Source organism: Myotis myotis, unplaced genomic scaffold, assembly GCF_014108235.1.
Source record: "Myotis myotis isolate mMyoMyo1 unplaced genomic scaffold, mMyoMyo1.p scaffold_m19_p_5, whole genome shotgun sequence".
Lineage (NCBI taxonomy): Eukaryota > Metazoa > Chordata > Mammalia > Chiroptera > Vespertilionidae > Myotis > Myotis myotis.
Window position 1 is genome coordinate 35,666,538 of NW_023416357.1, and position 22,404 is coordinate 35,688,941.

The 22,404-nt window shown below is 42.5% G+C and overlaps 1 protein-coding gene across 9 annotated transcripts in view; it reads left to right on the forward strand.

Annotated features, from left to right (window-relative positions):
- Positions 1-22,404, forward strand: part of MAST4 (microtubule associated serine/threonine kinase family member 4) — a 521,110-nt gene that overhangs the window by 473,493 nt on the left and 25,213 nt on the right. For all 9 annotated transcript variants that reach the window (XM_036310367.1, XM_036310366.1, XM_036310368.1 and 6 more), the window contains 8 exons: positions 1,558-1,643; positions 8,629-8,837; positions 10,565-10,703; positions 12,043-12,175; positions 13,013-13,178; positions 15,008-15,109; positions 20,996-21,118; positions 21,305-21,417. In XM_036310367.1, the coding sequence (XP_036166260.1) occupies positions 1,558-1,643; positions 8,629-8,837; positions 10,565-10,703; positions 12,043-12,175; positions 13,013-13,178; positions 15,008-15,109; positions 20,996-21,118; positions 21,305-21,417 (1,071 nt within the window). The remainder of the gene's footprint in view (positions 1-1,557; positions 1,644-8,628; positions 8,838-10,564; positions 10,704-12,042; positions 12,176-13,012; positions 13,179-15,007; positions 15,110-20,995; positions 21,119-21,304; positions 21,418-22,404) is intronic.

Genomic DNA, 22,404 nt, shown 5'->3' on the forward strand with positions numbered 1-22,404 from the left:
AGGCAGGGGTGGCCATGGGAAGCCAGTGTAGAGGCTGATGCAGCGCCCAGGTGAGAGGTCCCAGATGCTCTGCGATTCTCCCTAATTTTGAGCACCAGAAGACGAATCAGGTGGAGCAGGCTGGGGGGATCAGGAAAGAGGAGCAGCCATGTAACCTAAGAATCAAGGCTCTGGAGTCAAACTGCTCGATTTGAAACCTGGCTCCACCTCTTACTAACTGTGGGTTCTCTTTGTGCATCAGCGGTTTTTTGTTTGTTTATCTGCAGAATAGATAGAAAAGTTTAAAGGAGATAGTTTGTGTAAAATGGTTAGGACAGCAGCACTAAGTCAATGTTAAATGAATGGTAGCTTTTTCTGTTTATTATAACTGTCATAATTTTGAATGTGTTGAGACTGAAGTCCCTCTGAGACATCCAAGAAGAGCCTTCAAACTAGCAGCTATGTACAGGGTGTAGTATCCTTTGGCACATGGAGGAGGGGTTTTAGGTAGAGGTTCGAATGACTTAGGAGCCATTCATTGGCATAAATGAGGTCACTCTCGGGTAGGGAAGAGTTAATGAGACAAGTTGGCCCCAGTCTTGAATTATATTTTCTGAAATGGGGCATTGGCAGGTGATGGCTAGATCTAGGTCCTGTGGCCAGAGGCCAAGGGAAGATAGAGAAGAGAGTTGGTTGTTTGAGTTGAGGAGGTCAAGTAGCCCAGAGGCCAGGATGCTATGTGAGTTGTCTGTGTAGACACTGAAGGCACCCAGATGGTGAGAGAATGTGGGCAGAAAGGTAGGTTGGAAGCTGAGTATCCAAGTCTTGCAAAGATGAGTGGATGACAGGGTCAGCGATGACAGCTCTGAATGGGGGAGGGTGGCGTTTCTTCTCAGATTGTAGGAAAGGAAGTCTGGGCTCTGCAGTAGCAGCAAAGAGGCTGGTAACACCCTCTCAATGCTAAGGATACATGGAGTATGTGAAAACAATTTTTTAGCAGCACTTTTTTTGTTCTTATCCTTTGAACTAAACTTTTAAAGAGCTCTCTTTTTGAACACTAAGATTAAACTATAGTAAGATTGATGGTATGGAATTAGAGAAAGGCAGACATCCTATGTTTGGGTGTCCCATTGGCTGCCGACTACCTTTTCCAAGCAAGAAAGGCTGCCACAGGAATGAAATAGCCGTGCTCTGGTCTGGAACAGAGAAGACACAGCATCCGAGGCCCAAGGAGAGCCACTCTAACCTGCTCTTTCTGGCCAACTGAAGCCAGAGGAACTTGAAATCTCAAACTTTAAAAGACTAGGATGAGGCTAACCTGAATAGTTAATAGCGGTGAATTAAAATTGGGAATTTTCAAACACTTGGTGCCTTCAGCTCCTGGAAATGTGGGTGCACTTAAGTGAAACTTAGACACTGCTCTAGAAAATTGATCTTGGAAGCTGTCCTTCAGGTTCCTGTGCTAGAATATGGCTCTTCGACATATTAAACAACAGAGCATGTAATTAAAATATTATTGATTTGGCTGTGGTGCTTGAATTCTCAACTATTTTTTAACTTCCATATTTTGTTTCCAAGAGCTCAAATGCTTCCCTGAAACTTCGAAGGAAACCTCGGGAAAGTGATTTTGAAACGATTAAGTTGATTAGCAATGGAGCCTATGGGTAAGTAATTAAAGAAAACTCTGTTGTATTTTAACACACTAAAGTACTGTATTCTTCACCTTTATCTTATGTCAAATAGCTGTTGTATAGGGACTTTAGTTTTTACATCTCTGCTCATTCATTGATGGGTATAACATGTAGCCAAAATCATTTTTCCCTGGATACTCCATCAGAAAACATATCAGGTGGCCTGAGAGTTATTTTAGAGGATCAGAGAGGATGAATTCAAAAGTAAAGATTTATAAAGTAAAAGAAATTTTGTATATATGCCTGTTTCTGCCTCCTTTACTCTGCCCTTTTGGGTTCAGAAGTAACTGTCTCTTGGTTGATATAGATATATGTATGAATATATGTTTAGATACTCACACACATACATACCCAGATATAGTATACTAGAGGCCCGGTGCACAAATTTGTGCACGGGTAGGGTCCAGCCAACCAGCCCCAGTCGGGGCTGATTGGGCCGGGCCGTCCAGGGGGAGGGGCTGCAGGTGGTTGGCAGGCCGGCCCCACCCCCTGGTTGAACTTCAGTCAAACTCCCGGTGGAGGGGACAATTTGCATATTACCCTTTTATTATACAGGAGGATATGTATCTGAACATATATATTAGCATCTGAACAAGAATAAATATGTTTGAATATGTATAAATTCACATATAGTATTCCTGCTTGAGAATTAGCCAGTACTTCCTCTCTGACCAGCTCTCAACCTAGTAGAGAAGTATTTAGATAAAAAGGTTGGTTGAAAATTAAGAGCAGTACATTTCTTTGAGTCTTTATATTACACCAGGATTGTTTTTCAGTTGAACACTGTGTTATATAATCTGATGACATTAGTGGTCCCTCTTCCTTAATCCATTTTTATAGACACGAGACTTTACTCTCATGGCAAAGGGCCAATAGTGACAGGATCCTTCTGAGTTTCTCATAAATAGTTTAAAAGGGTAATTAATACACAAACTATGTCCTGATCCATTTTAGATGGCCCAAGAACTCTAGTTTAATTAAGTATTAATCCCAGTTCCATCTGTATATGGAAAGCAATAAACAATCTCCTAGACATTTATTGCCATTTATCACACAGTGAGCAGATGAGATAAAAGTGATTTTTGTTGTGCCACAAGGGATGTTTCTCCTTACAATTTTTTTTTACCTCTAATATTTTCCACACCATTAATTTAGAGAAGAACTTAAATATTTGTGGTCTTTCCTATGCTTCACTGATTTGCTTTCAGGATATGTCAAGTGACATATTTCCTGATGTGGCTTATAAATGCTCTCTTGTGATGTTTGTTTGTTTGGGGGATACTTTATGTCCTTCAAGAATCTCATTGAAACTTTTCACTTAAGAAGATTATTTTAGCATGCACTTATTTGTGGGTTTTGTTTATTATTTGTATTTCTTTTTAGTTTTGGAGACCCTATGAGGATTTCTTACTTCATTGGAGAGAAGGCTGGACTTTGATTTAATGGGCCGATGGTTTGAGCACTGCTAGGTTTAATTGGCAGTGGAATTCTGGAATAAGATGATCTGTGAAGCACCGTTTTTATAAAACGTGGGCATAGATCTTAGCAGTATTTGGAGTTCTAATTGGTTGAGTAAACTCATTTGTAGTGCAGTTAAAGCACTGTATAGTAGATGAGGTATATCACACTTTGGGGAATGGCTGGGAATATACAAGAAGTTAAACAAGCTAGGAATCAGTAAACACCCAGGATGCAGGCCAAGTCGTTAATGGGCTCACAAGCTGCCTGCAGGAGCCTCTGCCAATCAACTGAAACTTTCTTTCCTCTTTGGCTCTTCTCAGATTTAATCTCTAATTACATTTTTGACAGATTTCCTTTAAGTAATAATTATTTCTCATTTGAATTTGAATGGAGCTATGCCCATTGGTCCACCCAATCAAAGTGCTGACTGCAGGCTTCCCTGGCTGCTGAACAAGTGGACCCTCTGTGGGAGGCTTTCGTAGGCAACTCTGTGACAGTGTCGCGTTCACGTCAGTGACTCGTGGTGACACTGATTTTGAGAACTGGTTGTGCTGAGAACTAATCCTCTCATTAGGACGAGCTTCTTCCTCCATGTCATGCTAAAGCACGTCGTGGTTTTCTCCGCATCCTGCTTACTGACAATTCATATCACAAAGCCAACTTGCTAATTTGATAAGCATCTGATTTCCTTCTCTATTTAATGTTTCGGATGCCTGACTGGAAATTAAACATCCCTTCATGCCAGTGTGGCACTTTGTAGAAAGCTAACACTCAGTGTGTGCCTCATCGTCCAGTTACCTGATCTGTGTTGTCTCCCACAGGAGCCTGTGGGCAGTTGATGTTACTTCCTCTTGGCTGGGGCGGGAGGGGCTCGGGCAAGGTCACGGGCACTGACCCCACACAGAGCTCTTTCCTGACAGGAGGTGTTCTTGTGCTATAACCTCTGGTCATCTTAATTGGGGTGTCGAGGTCTTCAGTTGAGCACTTGCACTTGGATTTTTAAATGACAACTTTGAATGTTTTTAAAGTGAAAGCATAAAGTGACTAAAAATTCTAAAGAGTAAAAAAACATTAAACTTGAAAGGCACAACGTTTCTCCCCCACTTTGCTTTCCTTCTAGCCTTGACGCAGTTGTTCTCTTTTAACCTCAAAGGTCAGGAGATGTGCCCTGTGACAGGTGCCCCGTTGCCGCACACTCTCTCCCCCAGCCTTTCCTCTCGGCTTCCCTCCAACACATGCACTCCCATTCCCATGTGCAGCTTTGTGCTGGGCTCTCGGATTCAGGCATAATTTTATACGCATCAGACATTCACACTCCCGATTGGACAGATTCATTCTGCTCCAGATCCTGTCAGCGTCTGATTCCACCCCCCACCCACCCCACACACACCTCTCAGTTCTACACGGTGGCACGGAGCTTGGCCCAGAGAGAACCCAAGCCCCAGGCGCCCCTGCTCCCTGCATCACCTCCCACCCTTGAATTTTTCTATTTCACAGGGTGGTCCGTGTAGGAAAAGAGAGAGAGAAGCAGCCTTTTCAAGGAAAACCACCCTGGGGGTCAGAAAGCAAAGAGGTGTGGGGCTGAATCACTCCACTCCAGTTTTATCATCTAGGGAGGTTTACAGCTCTGCTTAGCAGTGTTAGATGTCTGTCTATTGGCTGCTATCTGCCTCTCTTTGTTTCTCTTTTCAATCTCTCTCTCTCTCTCTCTCTCTCTCTCTCTCTCTCTCTCTCTCTCTCTCCTTACTTAAAGTAGACTTGGAACCTTGATTAACGAGAAAGGTGTATGTGGAAGACAGCAATTATTACTAAATAAACAAATGTCAGCACTAAGAAATAATATTCCTAAAGCGATACAAACATGCAAAAATGAAGAACGTAAGACAAAAGAAATTCTAATTAAGAAGTCTAGTTGACTTTTGCAACTTGATCAAGATACGTGTGTCCTGAGGCAGAGGTAGCTCTAGCTACCCAAAGGATTAGTTTCACTTGGTTTACGTCAGTTCCCTAAGGATTAGCTGATCATTTGAAGCACATCATAGCAAGGGGAAAGCAGAAAGTCAAATCAAACGTCATGAACTCAAAATCTGAGAAGAAAGGTTGCAGCAGTTTTTCACACAGTGCCACCAAAAACCTAGTCTGGATGGTGGTCAAGTAGGGCCTGAGGCAGCATTCTCTTCTGTTCTTTCATAAAGTTGTGTACAGCTCCATCCTTCTTCCCCTGCTTCCTGTTGCTCTCAGACATACTGCTGAACAGTTATTCATGTGAGAAATGGTGATGCTTGACAGAAAATCAAAATGGCAACCTTCTGAGAGGCCAGCAGTGGAGTTAGTGATGTCATATGTCTGGGTCCTCAGCACCAAGCCTGCTCAGTATTAAATATTGGAAGGAGACCTGGAAAGTAAGCGCTATTCCAGTCACTCTCCTGGATAGGCAAGTGATAATATAAGGATACTATCTTTCTTTTAACATTTTGAGTTCCAAATTTCAGTAACTATTTCAAAAACTCCTCTTCATGGCAATGTTTGTTTACCGGTGCTTGTCTTACATCGAGGGGAAGGCCAAGTTATTTCCTAGGCTCCCATGCATCTGCCTGTCCTGCTCCCAGCATCTGTGTAGGAGAAACTCAGGTTTTCTTTGGATTTTGATTTTATTCAATCAGTAGTTGAAAAAAGAAAAGCCTTTAATCTGATTTAGAAAGAATAAATAGTGGGTTGGTTAACTAAAAAGTTGGTCAAAGTAGGAAATCATTAATAAATGATATGTACTTTAAACATTTTAATTTAAACTAAATATATGCAAATTTACTAGTCTTTTGATGTAAGGCCTTTTTACGACAGCCACTATAAACACTTATACATTGTCTCTGTTTTCCAACTTAACTTCTTTAAAGATGAAGAACTTGAGCCATCTGAATGTAAGAATCTAGATTTTTATTGTTTTCTTAACTTTTGGAAATCTTTTCACCCATACTAAAACAATAGGAATTATATTTAGTAACTCACTTTCCAAAACATTCTATTTAATCTATATAATAAAAGCCTAAATGACCATTATGGCGGAACAACTGGAATAACTGGTCTCTATGATGCGCACTGACCACCAGGGGGCAGACGCTCAACACAGGAGCGTCTGCCCCCTGGTGGTCATTGTGAGTGCCACTCAGCCAGAAGCCGGGCTCACAGCTGGCAAGCGCACTACCGAGTGGTAGCAGCAGGCACAGCAGGTCAGGATGAGCATGAGCGGCACAGCACCCGGCCTTGACTCGGGCTCCTCCCTGGCCACCTGCTGGACTGCAAGGGGGATGTCCGACTGCCAGCTTAGGCCCGATCCCGGTGCCGTTCTCTGTAGAAGGCAGTCAGTCTGAACAACTCAGTGACTCAGGGAAGTGTAGGGAACTCAGGGTGAGCCTGCCTCCATGCTTGACTTACCCACTCGATGGTGTTCACAGGACAGACCATGGTGGCCCAGCCCGCCCATGCACGTGCAGCAGCTGCTGAAGCTCAAGCAGCAGGTCATGCAGCAGTAAAAGGTCATCCAGCCACAAACGGGCAGGCAGACATCCCCAAAGGGGCCCCAGACTGTGAGAGGACATAGGCCGGGGTGAGGGACCCCCCCCCACCACCACCATGTGCACGAATTTTGTGCACCGGCCTCTAATTTTCTTATAAACAGCAATGCTTTTCCTTCTCACCCTCATGTTTCATCTGTCTAAATATTTTTTTACATTAGTTAATCATGATATCAAGCCTAGACAGAAAAACAGGTGTGGAAATCAGCTCAGCTGGTGGGAGCCTGGGTTTGGAGGCATCCTGACATGGTCCTAGCCCATGCAGTAAGCATGAGCACCCAGTAGGTCAGCTTCCGTGTCAGGGTGTTATGCTATGGGAATAACAGCTCCAGGTTATGCCTTAACATAGTTATGTAGAGTGAGGTTAAGAGTGCTTTAAAGAAAGTAAAGGAAGAAGTAGAATACCAAAGAAATGATGAGAAAGAAAAAAAGGAGTAAAGAAAAAAAAGTAATGTTTAAACAGAGACCCAAAATATGGGATTTTGTGAATGAAAGGAAAAGTTGGATACAAAGAGAAGACAAAAATAGAGATACACATACTTGAAAGAAAAATGAATTCCTGGTTGAACAGTTAAGGGGAAAATGGGAGCTTTGATTAAACCTAAGTGGAATATACTTAAAATTTATGTCAGTGGACCATCCTGTTGTATGGGCTAAGCAGGAATATAGGGTGTCTTAGTCCCCCTATATTCATTTCTCGGACAGCGAAAATAACTAGTGGAAAATGCATCTCAGAACAGATGACCCCTAGTTTTAGGAGGTGGACCATTGGGTATATCTTACTGTGATTGATTGCTTTTAGGTAAATAACTGCTTATTTGATGATTGCATTTGTTGCAGGGTAGCCTCATATAACCTATTACACAATTCTAATGACTGATGGCTCTTTGGGTAAATTATTACTTATCTGAGCATTACCTAACCTGGGAGTTCAAATCTGTTCTCCCACAATAATGACAAGTGAGGAGAAGCTAATGAGAAAAGAAGTTAGTCCAAGGCATTTTCCTCGTTGCTCGCCATTTCCAGGTGGGATTTTAAGACTCCTCCTAATTATTCCTTTTCTCTACAACATTCACAGCCTCAGGGAGTTCAGTGCAAGGTCGTGGAATATGGGGAAGGTCATTCAGTCCCTCCTGTGGAGTATTTAAGTGAGGCTTTTGGCACAGATTCAACGCAGCCTACAAATTTTACCATTAAGTTGCCTGACACCTTGGCCAGAGGTTGGATGGGGCAGCAGTCAGTGTATTATGGCCTCCTTTTGTGTTGGGAAATGCATTTTCTGTTGAACCAGGCACAGGTGTTCCTCATGCCAAGAGTTGCAGTGAGGAAATATACTATTCTTTGCTGCCAAACAGCCTTAGTTGACCTATGATACACTCCTCATGTATCTGGAAATTTCATGGGAAGTAAATGTCTCTCAAGTTGGAAGGCAACTACTCTAAAAAGCGATGCTCCTTTTGCAGATTCCAAAGGTATCACATAGGAAATATTTGCTGTAGTCAGTGGAGGAAAATGCCTAACAGGTTTCTAATGTTAGGAAGGACCTTGCTCTCAAGGTCTGCATGCACTTCCGTTAATGCTCTCCTGTTCTGACTTCTGTATTGGATTTTGTTTTGCTTGTGGAACTGAAAACATCAGGTAGCTCTTGGAAAACAGCCCACTCTGGAGACATGTTCTTCCTTCAGCAGTGAAGATGGATTTGCTGTCTTATGTATGACCTGTGATCTTTATTGAAGGAATTTTCTTAAAAAATCAATCTAGCCAAAGGCTCTTGGCCTGGGCGGATGTTGGTAGCAGCCAGCATAGCTTGTGTGAGTTGAACTCCGCCTGGCACGTGAACTGAAACAGAGTACCCGATCACATGGTTACTGAACTCAGAAGCACCCCGTCTTCCTGTGAACCCCAACTCTCATGCTCCTTTTCAGGGCAGTCTACTTTGTCCGGCATAAGGAGTCCCGGCAGCGCTTCGCCATGAAGAAGATCAATAAACAGAACCTCCTTCTCCGGAACCAGGTCCAGCAGGCCTTCGTGGAGCGGGACATCCTGACGTTTGCGGAGAACCCCTTTGTGGTCAGCATGTACTGCTCCTTTGAAACGAGGCGCCACTTGTGCATGGTCATGGAATATGTGGAAGGTAAGGCAGTCTGACACGGAGAACGGACCCCTGGCCCAGAGACGCCTCGCTCATTGGTGTGCCTGAAGCTCTCTGTATTTGGGTGACATTATGGCTGTGTTCATCCAGGAACCGGAGCCAGGCAAGGAGATGGATGCGTCCCTGTCATTATCTTGTGATAATTGCTTTTAAGGAGCCTGCTCTACTATAACAGGGGAAATTAGTGCTACTAGTATTTGGAAAAAGATTGTTGTTCTTTTTTAATAGCTTTTAATTCTTATTATCTCCTCTCAATTGGTCATTAAATTTAGAATATAGGTGATGAGATTGTTTCTACTTATTTTTACCATATATCATAACAGCATTCATCACAATTGATCTCTTAAAAAATTAATTAGAAGTACATCCTTTCTACACTGTCCCTCCAGGGAGCATGCCCACACCTTTCCCTCCAGGCCTGCCCCCACAGGCCTGCATCTCCTAAACTCTAAGGGACCCCCAGAGACTTGCAACCAGGGAGCAATGAGCAGCGGCAGCTCATCCCAGATAACCCCTGGATCCTGTCTCCAAGCCCCCTTTTCTCTGACTTCCCAGAGAGCTGACAGAAGTGCAGCCTTGGATCACTTCTGTCACTGTGACCTTTTTAAAAATATATGTTTTTTATTGATTTTAGAGAGAGAGAGATAAAGTGAGGAGAGAGAGAAACAATTGACATGAGGGAAACATTGGTGTGAGAGAGAAACTTGGATCGGTTGCCTCATACACACCCCACCTGGGATTGAACCCGCAACCTAGGTATGCACCCTTACTGGGAATTGAACCAGCAACCCTTTGGTACATGGGAGGATGCTCAACGAACTGAGCCGCACCAGCCAGTGTTGTCACTGTGACTTTCATTTCTCAGTAACTTGTTGACATAAACAGTTAATAAAATGAATTGATCGACAAGGGTCAAAACGATTTTTAAAGCATCTAATTTAAGCTCTTATAATAGTTTGAACAGAATCCCAAAACTATGAAACTGGAAGAAACCTTAAATATATTTTAGTCCAACCATTTCCTTTTGCAGATGAATGAACTGAAACCCAAGAAGCGGGGAGACTTACTAGATACTCAGTGTAGATATAAGACAAAAATATAGCTTGTCTGATTACTACCCATCAGTGTTTTCACCATACCAGTACTTTGCTTTATTAACCTTTGTTTGTGGTTATTTTAACAACTAACATTTATCCTGTGTTCAGTGTGTGTTGGCAATATCCTCAAATCTTTACATAGATTGCTTCACCTAATCTCCACAATAATCCTAGGAGGAATGACACTGTTACTATCCTATTACTGATGAGAGAACCAAGATGGGTTTCCCTAAGATCTGCCCACCTGTAACACTCAGAGGCTAGGATTGAACTCAGGCAGCCAGATTCCAAAATCTGTGGTTTTCACGGGCATATTTTAAATTGTCACCATGTTCCTAAAGTTATGCTAGCAGTTTTTCAATTTTCAATTCCACATCAGAGCCAGACCTGCTCTCTTCGGAGTACTGCTTCTTGAATAAAAATCTATATTTTCTCCACACCACATCTTAATGAGAAGCATGATTCCTTAACACACGGTCTCCACGTATGAATATGATATGCTGTGCCTGTGGGTAAAGGCCATTCTGCTTTGAAAATCTGAAGACTAAACTGCTGGCCTTCTTTAATCCTAGCCAATGCTATACTGCTCAGTCTTTTCCTTGTGTTTCCTAGGGGGTGACTGTGCTACCTTAATGAAGAACATGGGTCCTCTCCCTGTTGATATGGCCCGGATGTACTTTGCTGAGACGGTCCTGGCCTTGGAATATCTGCACAATTATGGAATTGTCCACCGGGATTTGAAGCCAGACAAGTATGTGCACTGATGAAATATATCTTTTTTTTTTTACACAATATAAAAGCTTTCTTAGGTCTATAAAACTCTTTTCTTTTAACGCTGTTTTACACATTTTAAAATCTTCCCATAATGTGCCCAAAGGAGTTATTTTAAAGTATATATGGTAATCCTTTAAAGCTATGATGCTTATAATAATAGCTTATAGGGAACAAAAGAAAAGATGACTTTGAAGCCAGGGTTAGTTGTTCTTTAAAAGGCTTTATTCTATAAACTAGTGAACAGTTACATACACTGCTATTAGTTTTCTGGATAGTTTCTATCATACTTACATAATCTTTTCCTACTGAAAGGTGATATGCTTGATATTCGATTCTATTTTACTCATAATTTAATGTAAAAATTTTTAATCTATATAGAGTTCATTATGGTATCTGATTTGAGACACAGATAGACTATTTTTCTCCAAATGACTAGTTATTCATCTTGATGCCAGTTATTAAATGTTTCATGCTTTCTTCACATCTGAAAAGCTTCTAAATGCATTACCTGTTAGTATGTATAGCTTTTATGTACGCAGAGAATTGAATGATACATATAACTCATGTTCATTCCAGAAAATTTGGAAAGTGGAAAAAAACCATTTTTCTTTATATATTTTTAGTAATGCACAACATTACTGAGCAAAGACAAGTATTAGAATTTTAGCATATTTCCTTTTAGTACCTTATTTACCTCAACTCCTCTGTTCCTGTAATTGTTAATTAATTAACATTTTGATTTTCTTCTAAAATGAAAAATTTTAAAAATATAAACTCATAAAGCTGTCAAACGTGAATGTGTTGCATGTATAAGAAATGTAGGTTTTGTGCTAATGAGTAGAAATTTAAATTCAACCCAGAAGTTGAAATCTAAAACAATGCTACATTTTCGAGTCCACGTTCCTTATCTTGTGTCTCATTTGAGTCACAGATGGGTTGCTTATCTTAGTTCCTGATGTGTGACGTGGTATATTATTGTAGCCCTTTCTCTTCTGTTTTCTTATTCTGAAAATAGATGTCAGAGTTTCACACTGGAATTTTCTGAGAGTTTCAGGTTGTAGATGATAGTGTATGTGGCTGCTCCAGCAAAGATCAGCCAGGCTTGGTCTCTGGCCTTCCCTTGTGAATTACCCTCAGCTGCCAGATGCACGTATTTGACATCTTCCTGTGACTTTATCTCTTCCCGGGCTGGGTTTCTCATAAGGTTGACACCTATATACTAAAGAGTCTTACAGTTGACAAGAGAAGGGTGAGTGTTAAAAAAACAGAATGAGCTGCAAAGTGAGTGTTGTAATGTATGTCCTTCTGCCTCATAGTTTGTTGGTCACCTCCATGGGACACATCAAGCTGACAGATTTTGGATTATCCAAGGTGGGACTGATGAGCATGACTACCAATCTTTATGAGGGTCATATTGAGAAGGATGCTCGCGAGTTCCTAGACAAACAGGTAAGCGTGCGTGCTGTTCATGTCTACAGAGAAATACAAAGTGCGACATTGCCAGTGAATTTCGGATCAACATCAGTACCGAGGGTTTAGATGTCTATATAGGCCTTACATTTAATAAAGTGTAAATTGCCTCCATTTTTCTCCATGGGCCTCTTTGAACTCTCCATTCCTCCCCCAACATTATGGTCTATTAGCAAGATGAACGGCCTAATTGCACACAAGTAAGAGTGTGAGAGAGACAAATGGAAAACTGTTTTTGTAAGGAATTCAGGAGTCTCAGTAGAGTACTCGTGAAGCTCATGATGCATCGTGCAATCACGGGTGCTAAAATCCGAGCCATGGCCCATTTCCCTTTAAGCATGCCTCATTACCATGTGCCCACAATCTGTTCATTGTAAAGTTACTTACGGTAAACACATCTCAACTGTCATGCTTTTATAAAGTATCCAGGATGTGAATATATTTGGGCCATACAAATGCTAAAACTATCTCTGAGAGTGACAGATAAAAAAGGCATGATTTTAAATTTAAGGCTTACAGATGTTTTTAATACTGTAAAATAGGCAAAGCTACCAACAGGGTCAAGCGATTGGTTTGAAATGGCACGTTACAGATAGTTTGACATTAGGGTAGAATTGTAAACTTCCCTTCTTCGGTATTTACAGGATTTATTGCCTTTGGTATTAGGAATGCGAACTTATCAGTGCTGTTTTTACGTTCTTTGTCCATGTGGTTGAGCAGGTGCACTCTGGGCAAAATAATTGATGCTTGGCCCTGCTGCTCATTTTAATTTACGTCCAGTATTCCAATTATTCTAATATTGCAATCATCTTTTAGGTCTGCGGCACACCTGAATACATTGCCCCAGAAGTGATTCTGAGGCAGGGCTATGGGAAGCCTGTGGACTGGTGGGCCATGGGCATTATCCTCTATGAATTTCTGGTTGGATGCGTGCCATTCTTTGGGGACACTCCAGAAGAGCTATTTGGACAAGTCATCAGTGGTAAATATCATCAGGCATTATCTTTAAGCCCCTGTTGGGAAGCAGCCATTTAATGTAATTTTATGAAGTATCACTGAATTGACTACTAAAATGTTAACCTTTGTCAAACAATTTAGCCAACAGATTAAAAGAACTCACTCATCATCGCACATAACTGACTTTCATAATATCGAGAGAGCAATTTGGCTTGAAAATTGATCTGAGGAACTTTTGTTAACATGGAATTTGGAAATATACTGGCAATGTAACTGATTTTTATGGTGTGCTTTTTCCGCAAAAGAAATTGGTGTGGGACTTGCAAATGAGTTCATTGCTGTCCAGTCTTCCTTTCCATAATAGCAAAGTTGCGCCCGGGAAGAGAAGGTTAATGTGGGTAACATTTACATAAATGGGAAAAATGGCTAAAGGCACAACAAAGAAATTAACAAAAATGTAATAAATCCTAAAACAAATGTCTACCAAATAATAAATAATGAGAATGGGAAGGAAGCAAATTTAATCCACAGATTGTTAATGATTTCATTGGTAGTTATTATGGTGGAATGTTATTTCTGTAACAGCTGTTCATCTTTCATTTAAAATTCAATAACCTTTAGATCTTAACCTGCAAAGCTGACCCTAACTATTATGTGGCTCCTGGCAAAACTAAATGGTAATTAAATAGGCTCTATTACTACCCTACCTGCTGTGTTTATAAATTTACCCTAAGCATAGATCAAAAAAGCCTCTTTTCTCAAAGTTTGTCAGTCATTACTAATATCCCCATCACCTTCCTCTGGTTCATTCTGGACTGCATTTATGGGATCCAACCATGGGAATGGGAGGGGATTCATTTTGGAGCCTTTTAACCACAGCATTATTTTCTGTCATTGACTTTGCAAGTCAGGCGTATTTGTAAACTTTAACAAAGTAGATTTGTGAGTTGCCTGCAGTGAATAACCCTTTTATACAATATCTGAGCTGTTTATGGATTTATAACTAGGCTGTTTTCTGACATTCCAAGGCCTGAATGGCAAGAGGAATCAACTGTTTAATTAACACAAGCAGCAAATGCTGGCTTTGTTCTCCATGCCTTACGGCTCAGATGCATATTCATGTTTTATTTTCCAAATCAGATTTAAACTGCAGCAGAGGAAGCTAGAGGCAGGCACACACAGAAATAACTCATGTTTTTATTGCATTTCCATACACACAAGCATGCATACCTATCTTTAGGCAAACGCCTTTAGAATGTAGAACATAGTCTAATATTTATGACAGATTTTAAATACTTCCATTACTATGATTACTTTGAACTTTTTTTTTTTCTTCTTTGGCATTAGCATTTGGACCTTTCCTTTGTCTCTGCAAATAGTTACATTTACGAAATTACTTTCTGCTTCTTGGAGCTGCAGAACTCTATAGTTGAGGATAGTAGGAGAGCAAGCCTTACTCAGATGATCCCTGAATGGGTGACTACCTGAAATGCAGGTGTTTAGAGTTGCCCCTCTATGACGTCATTTTCATAACTAGAAAGAGCAATTTGTTGTGAGCCATTTTCACCAAAGAAATATGAATGAACAAGGTGAAGGAAAGATAGCGCTTATTGAGCAGTGTCTCCCTGCCTTGCTGAAAGCTGTGCTCTTTGTGTCTTATGAAACAGGCTTCTAAAACTTGCCTGAGCCTAAGAATCAACCGGAGAGCCTGTTAACATGCTCTCTCTGATTCAGTGGGTCTGGGGTGGGGCCTGAAAGCCTGCCTTTCTAACAAACTCCCAGGGCACGTCCATGTGTTGGGGCATGGACCACCATTTGAGCAATAAAGTTGTAAACGACTTCCCTTCCTTCTAGATGAGATCAACTGGCCCGAGAAGGATGAGGCACCACCGCCAGACGCCCAAGATCTGATCACCTTGCTGCTCAGGCAGAACCCCCTGGAGAGACTGGGAACAGGTTAGAGCACATGTGCTTTAATTTTGCTAATACGCAGGAAATAATGTCTGTGTGGAGCACTCAGAGGTTTGTGTTTGTCTCTCTCTCTCTCATTTTTTTTTTTTTGCATAGGAAACATCTGTTAGTTGATGTAGAACATGACCACAACACATTATAACAATAGTATTTTGGATTTTTTTTTTTTTCTGACTCAGAGCAGTACACACACTAGGAGCATGGGGTGATATTGTTCGTTCGTCTTTGTTGTTGTTGTTGCAAAGCAGAAATTATTCTTAATTTGTTTCAATGAATAAAATTTCTCTGGAAGAAAAATCTCAAAGTCCATGTCACTCTTCGATCCTGCAAAGCATGGGTCTTAAATAATTCAAAACAGAGGATTAGAGATGTCCAGCTTTTTTGTTTGGAGTTTTTTAAAAAAAATCTGTATCCCCAGAAAGATTGGACCCAGCGTGTTATTAACTACAGGCTTTGAACTGATTACTGGGAAGGAGTGCCTGGGGTTGGACCACGCTGTGCCATTGTGGTGATCAGTGCCAAGGCCAAAGAAAGAGGATAAACTCTGGACTTTCAGGATTAAGGCGATAATAGATTTGTTAGTTGCTGATTATTTTTCCTGACAGTTGTGCTACCAGTTTTTTATTTCTGCTTCCTCTTTTCCTTTTCTTCCTTATATTCTGATATTCTGAATAAATAGACTTAGAGATCCCAAGATAGAGTTCCAGCCCACCTCACTATGCAGATTTTTATAGATGAAACTAAATACTGAATATAAACACATACAACACACACACAGTAGAGAGTAGGCACAATTTCCAACAGTAGAAATTGGCTTGATGGGTTGTTTACTGAGCCATTTCATTCTACTGCATTTTAATAGGAATATCAGAAAACTTGGAAGAAATGAGTCTTTCCCTCCTTCTTTTCAGGACAAAAACCATTTGCAACAGCTCCAAATATTTATCTCACATCGTTCCCCACATTTGCCCATAGCTTCTCTAGCTGGAGAGTTCTGTTCTTGCTGAAGTAAGGAATGCTACACCTCCAGAGTTTATGATGATTCATTAAAACCCATGGGCCAAATCTTTATTTCGTAAATAAAGGTTTATTGAAACACAGTGATGCCATTCATTCACATTGTTTGTGGCTGCCTTCATGCTGTCGTGGCAAAGTTGAGTAGTCATGACAGACTGGACGGCCCATAAAGCCTAAAATATTTCCTATTTGGCTCTTTACAGAAAAGTCTTACAGACTGAGTTAGAGAATCAGAATTTAAAATCAGGGCTCAATTGGGAAAACCGTTTTGAGTTGAATCTCTCACTGGAGTCCCATGTGCTCCTTTGCTTTTTCTTAAAAAAAAAAAAAAAATGTTTTTATTGATTCTTAGAGAGGAAGGGAGAGGGATAGAAAGATAGAATCATCAATTGGCTGCCTCCTGCATGCCCCCTACTGAGGATTGAGTCTGCAACCCTGGCATGAGCCATGATTGGGAATTGAACATGACCTCCTGGTTCATGGGTCGACGCTCGTCCACTGAGCCACATCGGCCGGGCCCCTTTGCCTTTTTCAGTGGATGAGTGTGCCTTAAACTAGGGAAGGTAGCATCAGTGAAGGTAAGGGCACAAAGGCTGGAGTCAGATTGAGTTTAAATCTCAGCTGTGGTCCTGGTCGGGTAGTCAGTTGGTTAGAGCATCATCCCGATATGCCAAGGTTTCGGGTTCAGTTCCCAGTCAGGGTGCATACTAGAATCAGTCCATAAGTGCATAAACAAGGGGAACAACAAATCAATGTTTCTCTCTACAAAAAACAAAAAACAAAAACAACAACAACAAAAAACCCAATCAATCAATAAATAATTATAAATCTCAGCTGTGTGACCATGGGCCGTTTGTTTCCCTTTCTGTGCCTCATGTCCTCACCTATAAAATGAAGCAGGTAGTAGCACCTCCCAGGATCATTGCAAGGATAATAATAGAACCACAAGGACACTGCCACTGCTGGCACGTCGTCTTCATTTTCTGCGTGTGTCATCTCATGCTTTCCCCTGTGGACTCATGGGATAAAGAAATGGTGGCGCCCCTCCCCCACCTTGGAGATGATTGAACTCCGTGAACAAAGTCCTTTACCTTTCTTCTCTCTCTGTCTGGTTTTCCTCTTCTCCAAAGTGACTAGCAAACTTGTTATTTCCCTGTGTGACCTGTAGTCAGATGTGCTTTATGGTTCAAAAGATAAGAGCAGCTGTCAAAGAACTGGTGTCAGGGCTCCATGTGGGGCAGAGTTTTGAGGAGTGATTTTTACTCGCTGGAGAAGCAACGGCATTTTAACAGCGCCCTGCAACAATGCACATACCTATCTGTACGTCCCAAGCAAGTGTCCCAGAGAACCGTTGTCCTAGGTCTGACCAAAATCATATTATAATCAGCCCACCCTTTCTGAAGAGTCCCCTTCAGTGTTCATGTCAGGTTGGAGTTTTCCCCACTTTAATAGTTTGTCCATTTCCCTCTAAGCATACCTGGCTTCTTGATGGCCCTTGATTTAGCGAGACAGGGCCATCGTGATGGTCAGCACATCCATGTTTGTATATCACATGCTGCAAGTTCTCTCTCTGCACATTTTCCCCTTGACTGCTACTTTCGGTCTATTCAGTTTGACAATTTGGGAAACAAATCTCCCAGCACAAGCTCGAAGGAGACATTTGAAAGCCCCTGCCCAAGCTCTCAGCATGGTCAAGAAGTGCTTCCAGTTGGGTTCGGAGGGAGAGGCTGAGAATCCCTCGGGCCTGCCATGCTGCCTCCAGGGACAGCATTTTGGATTTAATGCATATTTAGCGGGCAAAATAATGCACTGTGAAAATGTGCAAATGCACACTTGCCCCAAGAGACTAGAAAGGCTGAGAAAAGGAGTGTGAAGACCATAATGGATGTTTAAGAAGCTTGCATGAAAGGAGAGAAGCGCTCAAGGGAGAACGTTAGTGCCAAGGCATAACCTGCAATTTGGGAACTTGTTGAACTTGACTTTTGAACTTGTAGAGTATTGAGTGGCAGCCTGGCCCATTGGATTTTAGAGCTGCTCAGATGTGACCAACTTCTACCCATGTACCATGGACTCCCACCATGTACTGGAGGTCTGGAGTGGTTTCTTCATTGCCCCAAATCTCAGTTTTCTAATCTATAAAAGGGGCATGTTATACACCTCACAGGGTTTTGTGAGGACTAAATGCAAACGTGTTTGTGAAGGTATCTAGTACATTAACCTAGTACAGCGGTTCTCAACCTGTGGGTCGCGACCCCTTTGGCGGTCGAGTGACCCTTTCACAGGGGTCGCCTAAGACCATCCTGCATATCAGATATTTACATTACGATTCATAACAGTAGCAACATTACAGTTACGAAGTAGCAACGAAAATAATTTTATGGTTGGGTCACAACATGAGGAACTGTATTTAAAGGGCCAGAAGGTTGAGAACCACTGACCTAGTACATAATAGGAGCTCAAGAAGTGATTGGTTTCACTTCTCTACCCGGCGAATTCTTATGAGAGCATCATTTGCGTGAGTCCTGTGTCTGATGATTGCATTTGGCTCATCATGCCATCACCCTTATTGTGCCAACAGTTTAGCCGAGAGATAATTTCCCCTGGTGTGTCCTTTTCACTGTTTTGTTCCCCATCTCTCCAAAAGTTCATGAGAAACAAGACCAGGGATAAGCACCCTTCACTCAGCGGGGCACAAAGGCCAGAGGGTGAGGAGTGTGAGCTGGGTCAGCAGTTGGCTGACTCGCTGGGGAACACCCGTTTGTCATACACTCTCACCAGCTAGTGCTCCAAAGGGTGGTAGGCAGGGGAGTGAAAAGCAGACACTCTGGACGTGGATCAGAAGTGCCCTTTGAGCCCTTGGCTCAGGGAACTGTGCTGTTCCGGGTAAATCAGAGCTGCCGTTTGGTGTGGCCATATGAGCAGCAGCTGAAATGATGGTCGTTGCAGCATGATGTGTGGTGACCATTAAGTAGGGCTTGACTCTGGGCCACACGATGAGGAAGTTGTCCTTGACACAGTGAGGAAGTTGGATAGATAAATATTTAAGCCCTTTAACTTCTCCGAGATGAGAGCACTAAAAGAAAATGTGGCTGGCAGCTGCGTTCGGGACGTTGATTGGATGACAGCCGGGGTGCATGGAGGACTGGAGTTGGACTGTGCAAAGGTGCCGTGACAGCAGCCTCAGGAATAGGCTCTTCGGCTCCATTCCCCAGGATCGGCAATTGTGAATCCATCTGCAAAGAAGACAAGAAAGATGGCAGGGCAGGATCTGAACTAAAACACACCTCCCTTCTATGACCTATGGCTTATGGCACAGAAGGTGGACGTGGGTGTTTTTAGTCAGACCTCATCCAGCCCTCTAAACCTTACTCTCAGGGTTTGTGGTCCAGTTTCTTGTTGCTTACTCTTAGTTCCCCTACCCAGAGATGGAGTTGGTAGTGCCTGCTGTGGGGGGTTACTTTCAGTGACGGGTTAAAGGAACCGCAGTGCCTCTGGTCTCCGGTGCAGTACTTGTCAGGCCTCTGGTGACGCTGCCAGTACTTCGCTGTTGTCATCAGCATCCGACTTCAGCGTTGTGCTGTGAGCACGGGGAAGGCCTGCATGCGACCTGGATAAAGACTCCACTTAAATGCTTTGTAAAGTAGAACCCATTTCCGCTTCTGGGGGTGATTTCCCACTCTGCTCTTTTCTCTCAGAAGACTAGTTTCCCTGGCTGGGTTTAGAGGTCTGACCTGCACTGTGGACTGGAGGGGACTGCTGGGGACAGAGCCCCATTCGAACCATGCAGACAGCCCCACCCCTCCACTCCAAGACCCATACCCATTATTTATCCATCTTGCATTTCTCATTCTGCTCCTCCTGTGGCCCCCTGAGGACAGGAGGAGAAGCGTGGGTGACAAGTGCATTAGCAAAGCATTTACATCACACCCAGAGAGCATCTCCTGGCAGGGAGGCTGACTAGACCTTGGTATCAGTCTTGGGAGAATCTCTCTCTTCTGGGTGATTTCTCAGGGTCCATTCTACCTTATGTCCCTTACCAACAGTGTGTGTGTGTTTGTGGCAAGGCAGCGGCCTCATTCTCATACTCTGACTTTATAGCACATGCACCTTCTCTTCACATGGGCACAGCCTGATATTTTGATGGGACCTGCCCTTCACAATCACTCTTTGAAATCATGAACTGAATTAAAAACATTATTTCACTGAATTGTACTATCATGCTGAGTTGGGAAAAAGAAGCCTAAAACTTAGGAATGGTGATTGATTTTCATTCAATGCACTATAAACCTATCAAATGGGTTTCCTGTTTCTTAGTTAAGAATTTGTAATCCACAGAATCTAATTCCTACCTATGTTAATGAGCAATCCAATAAAATTGAATGGTAACCATTATATACTATTTAGGGAAAAATGCATCTCTATTAACCCAACCTCCAGGGGAAATATTGCTGTGAACACATTTTGTGCCTTGTTAGAACTTTTGTGGGTTTGTAATGAACAAGTGTGCTTGCGGCCAACGTGCGTCCATTTCCCCAGGTTCGGCTTAATGTGATTTTAAGTGGCCACATCATTAACCTTTGAAAAATGGAAAAAGCCCTGGAAAAGTTAACAATGAAGAACCATGCCAGGGCAGCTGCTTTTAGCAACATCAAATCTGCTGATAAAGTATGGGGGGAATATGGAGGTGTTTTGGTTGAGGAATGAGAAAGTGAGATTTCCATGACATTTTTCTCTCTGTGTTGGTTTTGGGGTTGGAGGGGGATGAGTATTGTTCTTCAAAACACTTATTTCCCTTTACTTGGATGAGAATTTAACCCTTTTGCTTCTGTCCTTCCCCACGTCTCCCCACCCCAGGTGGCGCATATGAGGTCAAACAACATCGCTTCTTCCGGTCCTTAGACTGGAACAGTTTGCTGAGACAGAAGGCGGAATTTATTCCCCAACTGGAATCCGAAGATGACACGAGTTATTTTGATAGTACGTGCATTACCTGACATAAAACATGGCAGAAAATTATCTCTACTTTTCATAGGATCCTCCAAGTCTAGAACCCATGAGTTCTTAGACATACTGTTGCTTTGGTACAGAAAGGAATCATTAAAATACCGAAATTGAACCCTGAAATCCTGAGTAATTGGAATTGTTTCCAAACGTTTCTTGCAGCTCGGTCTGAGAAGTATCACCACATGGAGACGGAGGAAGAAGACGACACGAATGATGAAGACTTCAACGTGGAGATAAGGCAGTTTTCCTCGTGTTCACATAGGTTCTCAAAAGTAAGTGAAATATGGCACAAATACACAGGCTCTCTCTGAGGGACGCTGCCACTGGCCAGATGTGTGGTACCCCTAAACAGTTATCAAAACCACCCACAGTATTTTGGAGCTCGGGGTCTCCTATACTTAAAATTCCTTTTTATTTAGCAAAAGTGACCCCACCATCTTGATAATCCAGAGTCCGTACCCCTCAGGAGTATATTTCCTAGTTTCATTCTCCACAAATTTAGCTTTTTTCTCGGAGACACAGACTTGCCACTCATAGTCATCAGTGGGGTACAGTATAGCTATATGTGTGCTGATTTCGCCTTGCGTGCCCTGGTGTGGCTCGGTGCCAGGCTGTGGAGGCACCCACCCCTTTATTTTATGTTGTAATGAAGAACGTTGGACTAGTGCCGTGGTCGGCAAACCGCGGCTCGCGAGCCACATGCGGCTCTTTGGCCCTTTGAGTGTGGCTCTTCCACAAAATACCACGTGCGGGTGCGCACGTACAGTGAGATTGAAACTTCGTGGCCCATGCGCAGAAGTCGGTATTTTGTGGAAGAGCCACACTCAAAAGGCCAAAGAGCCACATGTGGCTTCCGAGCCGCGGTAGTTTGCCCACCACTGGGCTAGTGTATACAGAGCCTTCACTCTGTATGGATTACAACTCATAAGAGAAGGCTTAGTCCTTGACATAAGCTAAGACCCTTGGGGGTGGTTGATTGAAAGCCTGGTAACCAGTCATAGAAAATGTAAGTTATATTAAAGTGGCCGTTAAAAGTGAAGCTAGACTTTTGGAAATGATAAAACCGTGGTCGGCAAACTGCGGCTCACGAGCCACATGCAGCTTTTTGGCCCCTTGAGTGTGGCTCTTCCACAAAATACCACGTGCGGGCGCACGTACAGTGCGATTGAAACTTCGTGGCCCATGTGCAGAAGTCGGTTTTCAGCCTGGGCGAGTCTATTTTGAAGAAGTACTGTTGATATTTGGCTCTGTTGACTAAT